Genomic DNA, 17,427 nt, shown 5'->3' on the forward strand with positions numbered 1-17,427 from the left:
TGCTTACTTGCTGATCACAGAGCTAACATGTAATGAATGGGTTAGTGATCCCCATTGTTTTGTACTATTTGTCTTTGCCACATGAACTGATACACGTGTGCTTCCCTCTGCCTTTTCTTCATACCAAGGCAAAGCCAGGCCGTGTGCTCAGTGTTGCCGGGCCTGCATCCCTCCGACACTGTTGCCTTCCATCATTGCTGGTGAACAGAGCTCCAGCTGTGACAGAGATAAATCAGATGGGCCATAGCTGGCCTTGTTGCGCAGTCAGGATCACAATGAACAATGGCAGTGACTGATACCAGACATAAATGAGGGGAGAGGATGTGGGTCAGGATCAGCCTTCCAACAGCCTCTGCCAGAAAGCGAGGCTCAATTAGCATCAGTGTGGGCTTATTTTATAGTTACAGTCTGGCTTTCCAGGCTGTCTGAAGTTTTAAATGAGATGATTTCCACTTGAAGTACGTGCCCTTTAAACATATGCAAACATTTCTCGGAGCCCAAACTTTCCTTTCACACTTGAAATTTTTAAGTATTTGTAAATTTTCTCTTGTTACTATTTATATTTGAACAGCAATAACTTCTTGTTGCCTGTTAAAGCTGATCTTGGCAATAGTAGTTTTCTCATACAAAGCCTGCTCAAATTTGGAGTGAGTCACAAGGGGTTTATAAAATGCTGGTTTGGATCTGTCATCCCCTCCTGGTGACTCAGTGGGACATGAGCACCATGAGCTTTGTAACCTGGTACCTCTGATCAATGCGGTTCAGAGCAAATACAGAAGCATTCCAAGTGCAAACACTGCATTTAGGTTCTCCAGCTCTCTCCTCAAGTGACAGAGGGGGTGTAACCCCTCAGCTCCCCAGAGCAGTCTGTAGGCTGCCTGTGGGTTGATTTGGAAGCACAGCAGGCTGTTCAGGCTGCTGCAGTGGAGAAAAAAATGAATTGTCTGATTAAGATGTGATCCTTCCCACTAGTGATTAGTGTGGATTTGGTTCCTGTTTGTGTGTGCATGTTTGTGTACTGTGATGAGCAGAGTGGTGACAAATGGAGGTCACTAATTGAAGGGACTGGCTTGGTTTTCTGAACACTTATTGAGTGGAAGTGTTGAGGGTCTTTTTCTGGATCGCTGTGTTGACCCTCCAGGTCCCAGGAAGGAGTCTGAGTGCAGCTCATAGTGGGGTGACAGTGGGAGGACATGAGATAGAGGAAGGAGATGAGATTATGCAGGTTCCCTGGGGGGGGAGCTGGAGCTCTGCAGGGCTGCAGCTCCCAGCACCCTGTGCCCGCACTGCGCTGTGCTTGTGACACGCTGTGTTGGGTGGTTTGCTCCCTGGGTGTCTCTGCATTCATCAGGCACGACTTCAGTCTTCTGTGGGTGACAGGGCATAGGCTGCTTGGGCAGGAGCTGCTGGAGAAGCATCCCAGTGCCCTGCTGAGGAGCTGGGCACCCCGTGACTGGAGCTGTGGCTGGTGGAGCTGCCTGGTGAGCGAGGCAGCTGTGCCCGCTGAGCTGCCAGCCCTGGGTGCTGTGAGCCCTGCACTGCACCTGCCACGGGCACATGGTTGGGGTTGGGAATTTTGGCCCAGCTGTGTCCCTGTCCTTCCTGGGCTGCCAGCTCTCTGGCATGAGGACCTGGCACCATGGTGGTGCCTCAGAATATACAATATGTGTGCTCCTGCTTGGAGGAGGAGCACGTGGGGTCCTTGGGCATCAGCTGGGACTAACCTCAAGCCCTTCAGGTTCAAGGACAGTCTGTCTGATGTCAGGAGGTGTTTCTGGGGTGCATGCTCTGTCATCTCTGTGAAGGTAGTGTTGCCAGATCTGCATCAGGCAACATCACAGAGTCAAAATACTCCTCTCCTCTGCAGTAATCTGGAAAACTGGACTCTGGTAAGTAGACAGCCATAGCACCCCTGCCACCATAGTTTTAACGTGGGGGATTGGCCAATAATGTTCAAAGTGTCCAATTAACAAGCTGGAATTTGCACTGTTATTCACTGAAGCACTCGCCCAGCAGTAGGCAAACCAACAAAATTTCAACCACGCTGTAGTTTTACTGCCCAGTTTATGGTACCTATATTTGTGGAAAATGGAGATGATGCCTCTGAACTGTGATTTGGACTCTGCCAGGCAATTAAACAGTGAGAGACTGTAACTACCAAGGCCATCATCAGATAACCCTCATTTTCTGTCTAGAAAAATAATTGCTGGAACACTTGTGGAATGAAAATTGAAATTTTAGGAGGGAAGCGCTCTCACTGAAGCAGTGGTTGGATGGTACTTTGATTTGGGCAGACTCAAAGCTACCTGAGGTTTGGGATGGTAGGGCTGCCCTTGTGAACTCCGTAGCTGTGAATGACCCGTGCAAGGATTTGGGTGGGTCTGATTAGCCATGTATTTTGCATGGGCCAAGGAAAGAGCTCTTTACATTTCCCTGTTCTGAGCAATTCATACTGTAAGGACTTGGCCACATTGATTTTAATAAGCTAGATCCTGGAAATGCCACAGATCTTGACAGGATCCTCTAAGTTTTTGGAAGAACCTCCTAAGAAATGTGTAACTCTGTCAGATGAGTCCTCACGTGGTCTGTAGTGTGCTACAAAAGTTGACTGTGTGCTCACAGTACTGCTCAGTGCAGAGTGTTAGGGCAGTTCATGTTTGAGCCTGAAGTGATGTTGGACTAAGGAAAGAAATAAGCAAATATGTGAATAAACAGGTAGTTGGCCCTTGGTGGTGTGGTGTTAAAAGTCTGCTGGTAAGTGCTGCATTTGAGTGGGATCAGCACACTCAAAGCCTGGTGGCAGCTTGTCAGAGGCTTGGGAGAAAATGTAACAAGGTGGGTAAGGGAGGGAGAAGAGCTTAGTGGTAAAATTGCCAAGGTCAGTATGGGTTGAGAAGAAAAGTGCAGAAAAGGATTAGTCTAACAAAGGAAAAAAGGCTCAACTGAATTACATTGTAGAGCCACAATCAGTGGAAGAAGAACGTTGCAAAAAAGGATAGGAAAAGATAACAGAGGTGAGGAAAGCAAAACCAGTTGCTGGGCAGTGAAAGGTGGCTGGAAGGACAGAAGCAGTGACTGCCACAGAGGAGGCTGAGATGTTACAGAGAAATGAGTGTGAGATGGATGGGAGTTTGAAAGAAGAAACTGGAAAGACATGTTTGGTAACGGAGAAATCAAGATTGTGGGGTGCTATAAAGCTGCCTAAAAAAAGGAGGGATTAATAAAAGAATTGGAAGGTAGCAGAGTCAGAGTTGCTGATGTGTTTAGCTATATTCTCTAGGAAAAGGGTCAGTGCAGAGGATGAGAGAGACAAGCAGTAAAATAACCCCATAGAAGGGAATTTAGGACTGATCCCTTAAAGGGGGAAGAGGGAGAGGATAAGTTAGCAGGAGAAGACAAATTTAACTGAAGAGGAACAGCTTTGACACAGTATTGCCCTGGTTTTGGCTGGGAGAGAGTTAATTTTCTTTCAAGTAACTGGTACAGGGCTGTGTTTGGGTTTAGTGGGGTAATAATGTTGAGGGAGGTGGGGTGGAGAGAAGCACTCCCAGCATCCTTGAAGGGTGTTAGTCAAAGGGTGAAGGAAATATTCTTTAGCTTTTTTAATGGATTTTTGCTAGGATGTCAAAAGTGGTGACAGTGGTGGCTTTCGTGGCCTGGGCTTATAGGCTCCTCTTCCTTGGATGACAGCATCTGGTAAAATTCATCACCAAGAAACCTGGTGGGAAGTGCCTGAAAAAAACAACACTAAAAAGTGCTGTTCCATCAAACATGTAACTTTTTGAAGGAAGCATGTTGTTTTGATACCAGGAGGAAGTAATTGGGATATGATGAAATATTTTTCTGAGGTGTCATTTAAAAAAGTGACTCTTGTTTTTAAATAAATTGCATCTGGAGTTTTTTAAAAATCAAAATCAGACACAAACATTTTTCTTTTAATCTCTCTGTTCTGAAGGATTTAGAGTGTTTTCTGAAATGAAAGAGGGTGGTGAATTTCCCAGTGCTGTGACCTGTCTTGGAATGGAAATATTTGGTGTTCTGGGAAGGAGAAGGGGTGACTTCTCCCACTGAAGTAAGCAGTGGCTTCCCCGTGCCCTGGGCTCGGGAGTGGCAATCCCACAGGAGCTGCTGCCCAGGAGACTCCCTTCTCTTTGGTTCAGTTGGTGTGTTCTCTGTGTCGCTGGGCATGGGAGGGACAGTCATGGACACAGGTTGGAAAACACACAGATGTGTGGAAAGCCCCTCCTTGACCCTTTCAGGGACAAGTGTCCTGGTGTAAATACTTTGTTGTTGTCCTTTCTTTCATGATGCAAATTCATTCACAATCTTAACACTTTTTCCTAAGAACTGGATAATCTTTATTTACTTGTAATTAAAGAGGGATAACTTGTAGCTGGACATCTGTTGGTCAGCAGTGAAGCTGGAATGCTGCTTGGGGGCTGCAGCTGATGCACTCAGAGGAGGTTCTGGAGCACTTTTGGTAGGTGTTGGTACAAACAGCAAACCCTTGGGCTGCTGCTGTGGCTGACTGAAGGCTCCAGCAAAGCAAAGGGAGCGTGCAGGCAGCATGGAAACACCGCCTGCAAAGGGTGCTCAGAGCAGCCCTGGATGCTGAGTAACGTGTTTATCCTGGAGCAGGAGCAGCAATGAGTGGGCTTTCTGTCTGGTTATTAGTATGAGCAACCTTTAAGCTGGGCATTTTTACTTGGAGTTTTGTGTGGAGCTGGAAAAGCTGTTGGAATATCTTTTCCTTTTGGTGAAGTCTGTTCTCCAAGTCAAATCCCAATTGCTGAGTTCTTGAAATGTTTCCTCAAAAAGGGGTCCTGCTTTGGATAAATGGTTATATTTTGGGGAAAAGGGAAACTGCTGCCTATATCTGCCTTGTTCAATGAGTTTCTGTGCCTTCAACACCAGGGTATTGCTTGCTGGGACTTTATCGTCATCTCTCGTCCTGGGCTCCTTCCTCCCCACAAAAATCTCAAGGTTCCTTTTTCTGTTTCAGGACAGGTCTTTGATTTTGAAGTTTTGTCAATGCAAGGCTTTCACACTGCAGCTTTCAGCATTTAGTGCTGAAATTACACTATGTTTTACCATTTTCAGAACTATCTCAAGATGTGATTTTTACAGGGACTGTGTTACAGGGAACCTAAGGATCCAAGTGGCATTAGGAGTTTAGTTTTAGATAGGTTATAATTCCAGATATTATCTTTTAAAGATTATGTGTACAGGAGAACAGTGCACATAGTTTACAATTTTGGGAGCCAGATAAAGCATTATCTTCTGTCTCCCTTTTTTATTTTAGATTTTAAAAATTACTGGAAAAATAATTTTAAAAAATGCATGATTTCAAATAAATTGATATATTTAGGTTCATGGGGACTACTTTACTGCACTTTATTTTTTTGTAACAAAAGTGATGTGAGTTATTGTGATAATGAGGGGCTTAATGAAAGCAATTGATTAAATTATTTGTTCAGGCAGTTTCTACCATCTAAGCCTCCATGGTTATTCTGCACACAGAAGGGGAAAAAAAAAAGGTAGCAAGACATCAGGCAAAAATCCAGAAAAACAAGCAAGGAATATTCTAACAGATTCACAAACAACAGGATATATGTAAATACTGTACTAAAACTTTTCTGTTTGTCCCTTTGATTATGCTCACAGTAAATTGACAACCCTGTATTATTCTGAGGACAAGAGTGTTCTGACTTTTTTTTGTAGCCTGTCTCTAGAGCTGTGCACTGAAACCCAACACCTTTTACTTATTTCCCTAGATACTCTAATCCCTCCCTGCTTTACCAGTATCTTTGAGCTGTTCTTCCCTCTGTATCCACAGCAACGTGAATCCCTGCTGGAATTATTTGCTTCTAAAATGCAGGTGCACTTGTTTAATGTTGCACTGGTTCAGTCTCTTAACTTGAAGACTTTTTCACCAAATGGGAACCTCTGCTTTGCCCTGTTTCCTGTCAGGCATTGTTATATTTATTAGCAGTGTGTAAGTCATTCCCTCCCCTGACACCCACTACCTGTTTCCAGAGCCTTGGTTGTTTTTCAGTTATTAAGAGCTTTTAGGCAGCAGTAAGGAATCAAAAGCTGCAGTAAATAAGCCATCCTTCTGTTAGCCTAGAAATAACAAAGCTCTGTGGAGGAAAGGGGAGGATGGTGTGGAGTGAGCTGGTCCCAGTCCCCCAGCCTGTCTCCCTGTGGTGACTGTGCCAGTGCCCAGCAGGAGCCGTGGCTGAGCACTCAGCTCCCCTCTGGTGACCACTGGATATGTGAACGTGTTGTAAATCCTGGGGTTGGGCATTGCAGCTACAGTTACTTATTGAAAGATTCTGATCATTTTCCCAAGTACCAGCCTGTGCTTAAAGACTGAACAAATGTGACAGTCAGCAGCAGAAGCAGTTTGCTCTGTTTGAAGGCAGGACTGCTGTTTGCAGCGAGCTGTGCCCGGAGCTGTGCAGCACTGGGAGCGCGGGCAGGGCGGGCACCAGCCCCAGGGGCTCTGCATCCTGCCCCCAGCACCAGCACGGCCCGGGGTAGCTCATCCAGGGGGCTTTGTGCCTGGGCTGTTCTCAGTGTAGAGTGGGAATCAAAGATATGACTCATTTCATCCCAGTATGCTAAGGAGATGCTAATCAACATTTTGATGCCTTCGAGATGAATGAATGGGAAACATGAATTAATGTTTGGGGCATATGGGGATGCCATGGGAGCGCTGAGGTAGAAGTAAATCATTAGTTAGTAAATGGTACTGAGTGAAAGCTCTGAATTGAAGCCTCCCGCTCAATGGGGAAGCAGGGAACAAATACCATATGACTGAGGAAATCCTGGAGGAGTGTGTGTGGACTCAATAGAGGTAGAGCATCTGCAGAGGAAAATGGTATGTGACCAGATCAATAAAGTGCATCATAGTGCAGTCATGCAAAAGAGGCACATTTATGTTGCCTTGGACCTTTGTTCTGTCATGTTTCTGATGCTTGCTTGCAATGTTTTCATCCTAAATATTGTTAATGTCATTGAAACCCAATGTTATTGTAGCACCTGGGTTTGGAGACCTGTTGGCAAGAGGCCATGCAGTGTGTACAGAGATGGCTTGGGCTCCACGCTGAAAGGAAACCTCCTTGCTGCGAGGGCAGGAGGGTGTCTGGGGTGTTTGTGTAATTAAGCCCAGGTACACTAATTGCCCAGGAGCCCTGCTGTGTAGGTGTGTGGGGTTCCTGTCGAGGCTCTGTGTGTGCCCCACTGCAGCAGTCCCTGTGTGCAGATGGCATCACTCCACATTCAGCTTCGGGGAGCAGCCTTGCTCTCATTTACATGAAGACCATTTTGTATCACTCAGCCAGCATAATGTGGCCATAAATGAAGAGCAAATTCTATTTACACCCACCTCTGCAGAGTGACCTTAATTTAAATGAGAATCAGGCCCATAATCTGTATAAATATATGCACTTTGTTACATTAAGGCTATTTATTACTTTGTGCTCGGCCTGAGTATGCATGGAGATTTACCACAGATAATCCATAATCCAGAATTAAACTATTAATATGCATTTTGAGAGGGGCAGCCATAACCTTGAAATTCCTTGGTTTAAGTATGACCTTTAACTTTGTTTGAATATATTTTTTAAATGTATGAATAACAAATTAACATTGGTTGATAAAAAACATTCTGATTCCTTTGTACCATTTGCATCAGTCCATCCTTAACTTACAGAAAGCCTTGAAGATTAGAAGGCTTAATCACTTGTAATATTTATTTGTTTTTAAATGTCAGATCACATTTAGTTCAACATACTGTTAGTCTTGTGTCCCCCCCCCCTCAGTGTTACTGAAACTGCAGTGGAAATTGTTCTTCTTGTATCCAGAGACACCTGTATCTGAGCAAAATGACCAAACACTTTGTGCTTGTGCAAAGGAATTGCTTTCTGTATCCTCCTGAACAAGGAGTTCTGTACTGTTCCTTTGACGTGCCCTCTGAATTTCTGGTCCACATGGGGCTGTTTGTTTTTCTTTCCACAGGCCTCGTCTGAAGTTCAACAACCTGACCTTGATTTCAGTTCATGGCCTTCCAGGAAAAGATCCACCAGGCTCCAAGCGTAGAAGATTTTTAATTAACAGGTTTGACTTCACATCTAAACACTTTTGTAGCTCCAGCAGAAAACATAACACCTTGTAATTCTTGTGAACCTTTCCTAAATTTTAGCTAGATCCATAGACAGCCCCAAAATGCTCCAGTCTGTCCATCCAGCATGCACTCATCTGGAGGAACTGGGTAGAACTATGAGGAGGGAAATAGTGCCAAAGCAGTAACTTCTGGACAGCAATCCACTGGTCTCTACCTTCCAAGGCTTTTTAGGTTGTTTAGATCCCAGGTTAAATGACAGAAGACATCTGCTTGCTTTTTAAATCTTACTTGGGTTTTAACTTTCATGGATTTTGTTCCAAATAATGCTGAAGCAAAGAATGTACAGGAATTAATATTAGTAAAATGATCAGTGACTGACTCAGAGCAGGACGTGGTGAGGTGCAGAGCCCACTGATGGCAGAGGGGAAATGTCAGGATTGTTGCTGTGGATCAGTTTGGCAGAGCTGTGTTGCATCAGTTCTGCTCACGGGCTGTGTGTGCCAGTCCCTGGGCTGTGACACTCTGTCCCCAGTCCCAGCCACAGCGTGGTCCCAGAGCTGGGGCTGCTGGACAGCAGCTGAGGGGAAGATGGTGAGAGCCCTGACTGTGTCTGGGGACTGTCAAACACTGTAAGATATCTTCCATTTCATGGGATAAAATGTTACCTTATTAAAATTCGCAGAACATAATTCTCACTTAAATACACCGATTTTGTTTTGATGGCTTTAGTTTTTATTTTGGAATAGTGACTAGAAGTCCTCCCTGTAGACAGGAACATGACTGTTCTGGGCTTTGAGAAGCATGGAATTAAAATGGATCATTTATTCTGAATAGCTGGGGAATGAACTTAGTGTAAGTTATTTAGATTTGTTATGTGACTCTTTGGAGCCTGCGCATTGTATTTTACCAAATCTTGTCGTCAGTGAGCAGCAGTGCACTACAGGGCTGGCTCTTTAAATGACAAAACAACTCCATGTCTGCTTGCTGAACCTTACAAATGAGATCTCTACAAAGATGTGAAAATGATGTGATGGGAACCTGTGTAAAACCACCTGATCTCATTTGGTATTTTGCCCTGCCAAGAAGTTTTTTATAAGTAGTTACCTGAATTAATTTTTTACTGTAGAAAGAGGTGTGTTCAAGTACAAATCTAGCAAATGAAGGGGTTATATGCTCACATAAATGCATGTACTCTTTTTCCTAAGTGCACTGTAAGAACCAGTTGTACTAACAAAGCAGCCTGCCTGATGGAAAGTTATGGTTCAGAGCTGCCTCACTAGATTTAGCTGTTAAAATCTGAAAGCAGATTAAGAGTGAAAATTAAACTCTGCAGGGTATGATTTCTGAAAGCATCCCTGTGATTTTGGAGTGTCAGTCTCCTGGGAGCTGTGCACCTCAATTATGAAGGTGCTTTTGAAAACCCTCCCCTGTCCTTGATGTCCACCTTATTTATAGATTTCTTCATGATTACAGTTTAGAATTGTCAGTGGTTCTCATTTATTTGCCTCTGGTATCTGTGAGTGCAGAGGATGCAGAGCACCTCAGAAAGCCTGGCAATCCAGGTCATGAAAGCAACTGTGTTTGTTCCTGTGGCATCCTGAATGCCAGCTTTGGGAAGTGGGTAACAAGCTGCTGTGTTAGGATGTGCACCCTGGCACTGATGGCAGGGTCACAGCTCGGAGTGCTGCTCTCTGCCCATGCTCTCTGCTGTGGCCACCAGTGCCACAGAAGGGCATCAGGCGCTAGAGCACGGGCCCAGCCCCTTGGATTAATCACTTTTGGGCTTGTGGGAGAAAGGGGTGCTTGTAGGGTGTGCTCTATGCACACCCAGACCGTCGCAGAGGAATTCAGTTGCATCTTAGAGGCTTTTGGAAGTTTGGGGTAGAGGAACAGTTTAGTATGTTCTCAGAATTTGTTATTCTTGCATTGTGGAGAGGTTCATTTGTAAAAGAGTCACCAACAGGAGTTTTGAGACCTCTGCCTTTTCCTTTTAGCTCTCACAACAATTTTCATAGCTTTCTATTAATTTTTAAACTTTTTGGACTAATACTTTGGAACACAGATGCTAAAATGCTAGTGGTGCCTTCCCTGCATTTGTCTCACCACAGCCATGACCAGTGAAGCTGAATAGCAAAGGCAGCAAAAAAGCTGAATGAGAGAGACTTGTCTTGGAGAAAAAATTGGACCGTTAAAGTATTTTCTTTGCAGGTGCAAAAGCCTCCTCTCATCAGCCTGCAAAGGAAAAGCAGAGTAAAGCATATATTTCTGACTTTGTTCTTAAATTATGTGGTTGTATGGCCCAGTGCTGGGAGGGATTGTTTGGTTTCAGCAGAAAGTTGACAATTTGTAACTGAGTACTTGATAATGACTGGTCTTTTGCCATAGACTGTGGCAAACTCACAGTGAGGGAGCAGGCGGAACCACTGAGGGCCACGGCCGAGCTCACCAGATGTCTAATTAATGCCTGCTGTCAGCTGCTGAAATGTCACTTACAGATATTCTTTCTTCACAGCCACTGTTTTAATGATGAAGATTATGCACAGATGTCACTTTGTTCCTGGGTTAACGTTGTAGTTGGTAAAATGACTGGCATAAATCGTGCTGCCAAATACGTAGTTGTTTCCGAGGAGAAGAAAGTACCATACGACTACCTAGTGCTGTGCACGGGGCAGAACTACCAGGTGAGGTGGTGTGCAGAGTGCAAAGCAGCCCAGCATTCCCAGTGCCTCCAGTGAACAGTGTTGTGGGATCAGCAGAGCTGACCTTAGCAAGGGTAGCTCCAGGCAGTCTGAGCCCTTCAGTGCAGCGCGTTGGGCTGTGTCGGTGCCGCAGCCGAGCTCAGGGGACAGGAGGGGTTGGACACAAGTCCCCACCAGCAGTGGCACTGCTCAGGACTGGGGACGAAGCAAAGCTGCTGGTGTTTTTGCCACTGTGACCATGAAACCTGCTGAGAGTAGGTCCAGTTGACATGTGGCCCCAGCCACAGGAGACTTAACTCCAGCTGGTCTAATGCCATTTGACCTAGTTTTGGCAGTGGAGAGAATTCCTTATCAAATTAATGGCTTGTCTCACGTGATGACCATGCCTAGGCATGTCTGTGATGCTGCTTGGTATTGTAGCACACAAGTTGAGTTTGCACTGAGACTGAAGCTGACCCTTAGCTGCGTGTAAGATGTGGAATCAAGCTGAGCTCCAGCCCCACAGGCTCAGCTTCCGCTCGGACCCCACGGGCAGGGCTGGTTCTGGCTCATGTGTCCCCACAGGGCCATCAGGCTGTGTAACCAAACAGGCAGCTTGGCACAGCCCTCTTGCTGCAGGACTTTGCCTTGCTGAGTGGTTTGGGATAGGAGTTGTGAGCAAGGCGTTTTGCCCTTAAAATCAGGAGATGAATCTCAGCACGTGTCTGCAGGTTGTACAGTGCTGTGCCATGTCCCACACATGAACATGAGGGTGTTCAGCCCACAGCAGGGTCTGTCTGCATGTGTACAGCAGGCTGGGGGGTTTGTGATCATCTCTCAGGGCAGAACCACACTTAAACAGCAGCCTGTGGTCACTGTTCAGTGGGGATGAAACAAAAGCTGAAGTGTGGGCTGAAAAAGTGCTCCTAGGAAAAGATGTTTGGAGGTAACTCTAACTTGCAAAATAATTTATGGGCAGTAACTGCAGGGGAGGAGAAAGAAAGATAAAGAAAGCAAGTGAAAAGTCAGGGTTTACCTGCCTTTGAGAAGAAATCCCATCATCTATTCTCACTTCTAAGCTCTACAGAAGGACAGGAAGGAATTAGTTTTATCGTCTGGCTTCTGTTTTATTACACAGAGCTCCAGTCCATCCTTTTTATAGGTTGTCCCTTATTTGGTTAGCAGTCAAATCAATGCCTACTAAAACATTTGTTATGATTTAGAGGATTCTCTTGTTGAGTAAGGTCTTTTGATGCCATGCCTGGTTTTATGTGACCCAACCTGATTTCAGTTGATGTGGTTGGCTGTGAGAACACTGCTCAGGATGTGGATCACTGGTGCTGCACAAGTCCTGTATGAGACTCCCTTTTTGCTTTGTGTAATTCAGGTGGAGTTTGTTACTGTAAAGCAGCATCATACAGTGAACATGGTACTGAATCCTGATATTTGAACCATAAAGCAGGTTTTTGCCCCTTCCTCTGGGACAAAATCTCTTATTTTAGAAAGTTGATTTTGCTGAGAAAAAGTGGAGGCAGTCTGAGCCAACAAAGAATCTCCTTTTCAAGTTGTCTGTTAGTCAGAGAACTGCAGAGATCCCTCAGCTGTGTGTTGGGGTATTTCTACTGTTTGCTGTGCAGCCTGTGGTGTTTGCCATGTGCTTCCACTTGTACTGGCACTGCTGTTTGGAATGGTCACCCACAAGCCATGGAAAACAGGGAATACATGCACAGTGTGTGAACTCAGCCCAGCAGGAATCCATGTTCTGTGGCCACGGGTGTGTTTGCTGCTGCTGAGTGTGAAGGAGGGTTGGGGTGTGCATGGACAGCAGCCTGAGGCATTCAAAGTGAGTGTGTCATTGTCTTTTAATGTCTCCAAGGTATGTGCCAGATAACCACTTGCTCACCAATTCATCCCTCCCAGGCCCTGGCTCCCACTGGAGCAGATATCAAACTCCCAACTGACAGCCAAGTCATGAGTGAGTGGCCACAGAGATGCACGGGGAAAATCCCTTCCAATCACTTCACTCTCAACGATGACCAGGATTGCTTGTGGGCAGCACACTGGCTGCAGGAAAACCTGGTCAGCTCCAGAGGTAAGGGGGCTTTAACGTGTGCACACTTACAGAAATGTTTCCTAGGCTTAGTGGTTCCTTAATTCCGTGGTATAATTGGTGCCTGATTAATTCTAACAAAGTCTTTCATCTGCTGTGCTTTGTTTTCCAGATTAATTTACAATTTGTTGTCATTTTTGATACCCAGCATATTTAGCTAGGAAAGAAAGGCTTGAGATAGATTAATTATCTGCAGTTATTATTATATAAAACAAAATGAGTCCTAAATGCAAATCTGGCTGGAGTCATTAATTAGCCAATTAAATAATAATTTAATTAGTGGATGTGTTTTTCTGTTATATAGATGTGATGTAACACAAAGAAAACAGGTCTAAATTAGGAAGTCTCTGTCAGCACTGTATTCAGTTGCACTAGTTACAGATTTTCACAGAGAACTGCAATCTCCTGGTATTCTCTTTGTAACCCTTAAAATCAGACATTTGTTTAGACGTCCCCCATGCCTGTACTTCCTCAGCCTTGGTGCATGTACTCTGCTCATGTATTCGTTAGTTCATCCACTGTGTTTGCTGTTGAAAATACCTGGGATCATCCAGGCTTCCCAGGCAGCTTTGAACTACAGAAACAGAGGTAGGCAGGCAGTGAGTTCATGTTGTGTCAGCTCCTGCCAGCTCTGAGTTAGGACAGTTCAGAGCAGGAAAGCTGTCTGGGGGGAGTTCCTGTCCCAAGGACTGTCCTGAAGATGTGTGTTCTCTCTCCTGAGTGTAATGAGAACTGGCAGTGCTGTGGTGCCAGGCTCACACCCCTGGCATTCCTTTAGGGGAGTGCTGTGGCCAGCCCTGGAGCAGGGTGAGCCCTGGAGCAGGGTGAGCCCTGGAGCAGGGTGAGCCCTGGAGCAGGGTGAGCCCTGGAGCAGGGTGAACCCTGGAGCAGGGTGAGCCCTGGCCCCGTGGCTGCTCCTGTGGCTTTGCTGTGAAACCCGGCTGGTGCATGGAACCTGGGACAGCTGGAGTGGGGACTACTGAAATCCATCTCCCGTTAGCTCTGCACTTGCCACGAACATAGAAAGTGGGGTGGAAGTAAAGGAAGGAACAAAACTGCTTTAATGGCCCAAAATGGAGCAATTATTTTCTCTCCATACCCAAGCATAGTTTACTGCCTTCTTAAAAGCGTGTTTGTGGGAATACTCTCGCATTAAAATTCCAGTGCATGAACCACCTACCGAAGCCACTGATGCTTTGGCTCATACTGGGTTTCTCCTTTAGCTTTTGCAAACTGCAAAGGTTCAGGTCATGCTGGGGTCACCGAAATCTTGTGCTTCCACTTGTGGAAAATGAATGAGTCTTCTCTGCAGCAGGATGCTGACACTCGGGTAATAAATGATAAAACTACTGTAATGATCTTTATTTATGGCTGCTTTTTCCGTGAAAGATTATTATGTTTACTCAGATGCATTTTCATGTAGTTAAATAATAAAAGCATCCTGAGCAACTGCTCTCTGTCCAGTGGACATAATTTCAGTCCATAATGAATATCTGTAGTTCTTAGACTACTAGCACTGTCATCTAAAAAGCCACTAATATTGTAATAAGCAGAAGCAGTAAATTGTTGATTTACAAGAGGTCAGTAAAGGAGCACTGCTTTCCCTGATCTAATGCAGTTGTATTTAATATTACCATATAAAACAGAATTTTAATTTTCCATGACAAATGTGGGGCTTGAATCTGATCTTGTATTTCCCTAAATGCCAGTGTCTAATGCAGAAACTGAGCTTCCTTCTGAGGGAACTGGTGCTGCCAAATGGCAAAAGTGTCTCAGCCCAGCCTTGCCCCAGAGGCAGAATGGAGCTTTGCTGGGCCATGCCTCTGGGAAGCCCTCCTCATCCTCCTTTTCCAGCCACTGTAGCCTCTTCAGCTCCTGGTGTTTCATTCCTCACAAATCTGAAGTGTGTAAACATAGCATGAGGCTGTCAGCACCTGCACACCACCTTCTTGCCTGCACTCTCAGCGTGCTGAGTTACTGAAAATGAGTGTAGCAAATCTGGTCTTTCACCCCAAGTTCTGCTTCGTTGCTTCTTGCATTGTACCTTGCTGCAGCAGGGAAAAAATGATCAGTTTTATGTCTGTCTTCTCTTTTGGGCCTTTCCTGAGGCCAGGACTGCCTGCAGACAGGTGTCCTGGCAGGCACGAGCCACAGAATGGGTTCTGGCTTGGAAAGTCAGCTCAGTGATGAACATATTGGACAGAATTCCCTTGTTCTGTATGATATTTATGGAATTAGTAAGATCTTTCTTCTTATGATTTCAAAGTGATGCATTTGTAGGTAAAATTGTTCTGTTCCTCTGGTCATTGCTGTGAACAGTAAAAACATGTTTTCCATAATTTCTGAGCAGTGTACTCATGGGGTGGTTCTGTTCTCTGGCAGCTATGAAGAGAGATGTTTATTTGGCAGCTACAAATAGCTAAACTGATAGGGACAAATAAAATAACCTTGTAATCAAAGGGGAATGGTAGAACATCTGTTAACATTTTTATCATTAATATTCTTGGGAGCTTGGGCTGTGTGCATGTTCAGTTTAGTATTGCCCTGTGTCTCATGCAGTAAAACGTGGTCCCAGTGAAATCAGCTTAGCCTGTAAATAATACAATTTATGTATAGGGGGTGCTGTCACTCGTGGCAAGACATAAATGCCAGTGCTGAGATGAATGGGCAGGTTAGTTGCAGCACTGCCCAGGTATGGGACATTAAAGCACGAGGACTGTGCTTTTGATGCATCCTCGTGCTGGCAGGTCAGATCCTTGTCCTGAGACAGCCAGCATGCAGGAGCTGATGTGGACATTGGCAGGCAGGTAGAGCTGTTCCTGCCCCGAGGCTGGAGCTTGGGGCTGGGGCAGGCCTGGCTCAGCTCTCCTGTGCTTGGAATGGGCAGGAGAGGAGTGTGTTTCAGTCCCTGCTCAGAGGAATGTTTGTGTGTTTTATATTAGACCATCCTGAGATAAAACATGCAGCTGCTCCGATGCATCCCAGCTCTGCCTCCCTTATCACCAGGAGGGCTTTAGCTGTTAGGCTGGAGAGTCCTGCTGTGCTCACACAGAACAGGACTCTCCCATCCCCATGTATTCCTGCTCAGCTCTGACTGTGCCCTTTGAAGTGGCACCAGTTCAGGACAGGAACGTGCAAGCCCTGCCCTGTGGCTCTGCAGTGGCAGGTGGGAGGTGTGTGTTGGGTTGGGTGCCCAGGGTGGGAAGATGGAGCTGGTTTCAGGAGCGGTTTCTGCAGAAGGAGCAGCAGGACCCACACACTGCTGTCCCAGCAGCTGATCATGTCTGTGTCCAGCTTGCTGACTTCCAGCATGAGGAGGGATGGAGCCTGGCTGGCTCAGAGCTTGTGTGATGGGAGGGAGGGAGGCACCTCGAGAGAGCGGTGCAGAGCTCTGCCTGCCATGGTGGTGGGACAGGGTGTCTGCAGGGCTGACCCCATTCTCTGGAGATCAGGCTTTGGCAGAAAGAAGCTGCAGCGCTGATGACCATGTGGCACAAAGGCTTGTTTTCTATAACTTGACCTTTCCACAGTTTGTGGGGTTTTTCTGCATCATGTATTTAATTTGCTCCTGTCTGCTCCCTCCTCCATCAGTCCTTTGAACAAGCAAAATTGAGGAGAGAGAACAAAAAAATGGTGATTTTTTTTTTCCCCCCCTAGAGGCTTTTCAATCAAAATAATTTCAAATTATGGGGTCAGGATGAATGTCATACTTCTGTGTTAAGTACTTGCCTACTTTGTGGGATGTTTTGTGCAGATTCTTTACTAAATTATCTTAGCTGCTGTTGCTAGGTAACATTGTTTGCTTCATAGCATCAGAGAAATAAGAGGGTCAAAGAGAGCAATTTCACGTTATTATCATCTGAGTTATCCTAATAAGGTTTTCATTGTATGTCTTAGAAATTTTCCTCCCTTTTTTTTCCTCTTAGGGAACGTCATTGTCTATGGGAATACAATTGACATTTACACCACAGTAGAAACCCTCTTATCTCTTGGAATTGATGGCTCTCGCATCCACCTCGTGCAGCCCCCGCTCGGCTCGGACGTTCCCTGTCTCCCCAGCGCCGAGGTGGAGGGCGCTGTCCGGGAGGCCCTGGCCCAGGCTGGCGTGGCCCTGCACGGGGACAGTGTCCTGGCACAGTGGGGCGAGGGCAGCGACCCGGAGCTGATCACCTGGGCTGCCTTCACCACTGCCACAGCCCCGCTGAGGCTGCAGTGCTCAGTAAGTGTGTGCTTTCAGTGCATCCCCTTCAGACAAAGGCCATCACGTTTAGGTAGTCCCTCACTGATTTATCTGTTTCTCATTGTCTCTAGGAGACTGAACGTTCACTTGTTAGTCTCAAGGATTGGCTTTCTAAAAATCCAAAGAAACCCATCGTTAATGCCCTGACTGATTTGGATTAAAATGTATTTAAGTCACCTGATACACAAGTAGTAGTTTGCTGCTGAGTGACAAATACTCTTAATTCATTTTCTGAGTAATTCCAGAAAACCTTTCCTTATTTAAATGTGTG

The 17,427-nt window shown here is 45.6% G+C and overlaps 1 protein-coding gene across 6 annotated transcripts in view; it reads left to right on the plus strand.

Moving 5' to 3' along the window:
* CFAP61 (cilia and flagella associated protein 61) overlaps positions 1 to 17,427 on the plus strand; it is a 96,198-nt gene that overhangs the window by 48,889 nt on the left and 29,882 nt on the right. For all 6 annotated transcript variants that reach the window (XM_064650903.1, XM_064650899.1, XM_064650900.1 and 3 more), the window contains 4 exons: positions 8,023 to 8,121; positions 10,641 to 10,809; positions 12,727 to 12,898; positions 16,843 to 17,135. In XM_064650903.1, the coding sequence (XP_064506973.1) occupies positions 8,023 to 8,121; positions 10,641 to 10,809; positions 12,727 to 12,898; positions 16,843 to 17,135 (733 nt within the window). The remainder of the gene's footprint in view (positions 1 to 8,022; positions 8,122 to 10,640; positions 10,810 to 12,726; positions 12,899 to 16,842; positions 17,136 to 17,427) is intronic.

The sequence above is a fragment of the Pseudopipra pipra genome, chromosome 3 (assembly GCF_036250125.1).
Source record: "Pseudopipra pipra isolate bDixPip1 chromosome 3, bDixPip1.hap1, whole genome shotgun sequence".
NCBI classification, from domain to species: domain Eukaryota; kingdom Metazoa; phylum Chordata; class Aves; order Passeriformes; family Pipridae; genus Pseudopipra; species Pseudopipra pipra.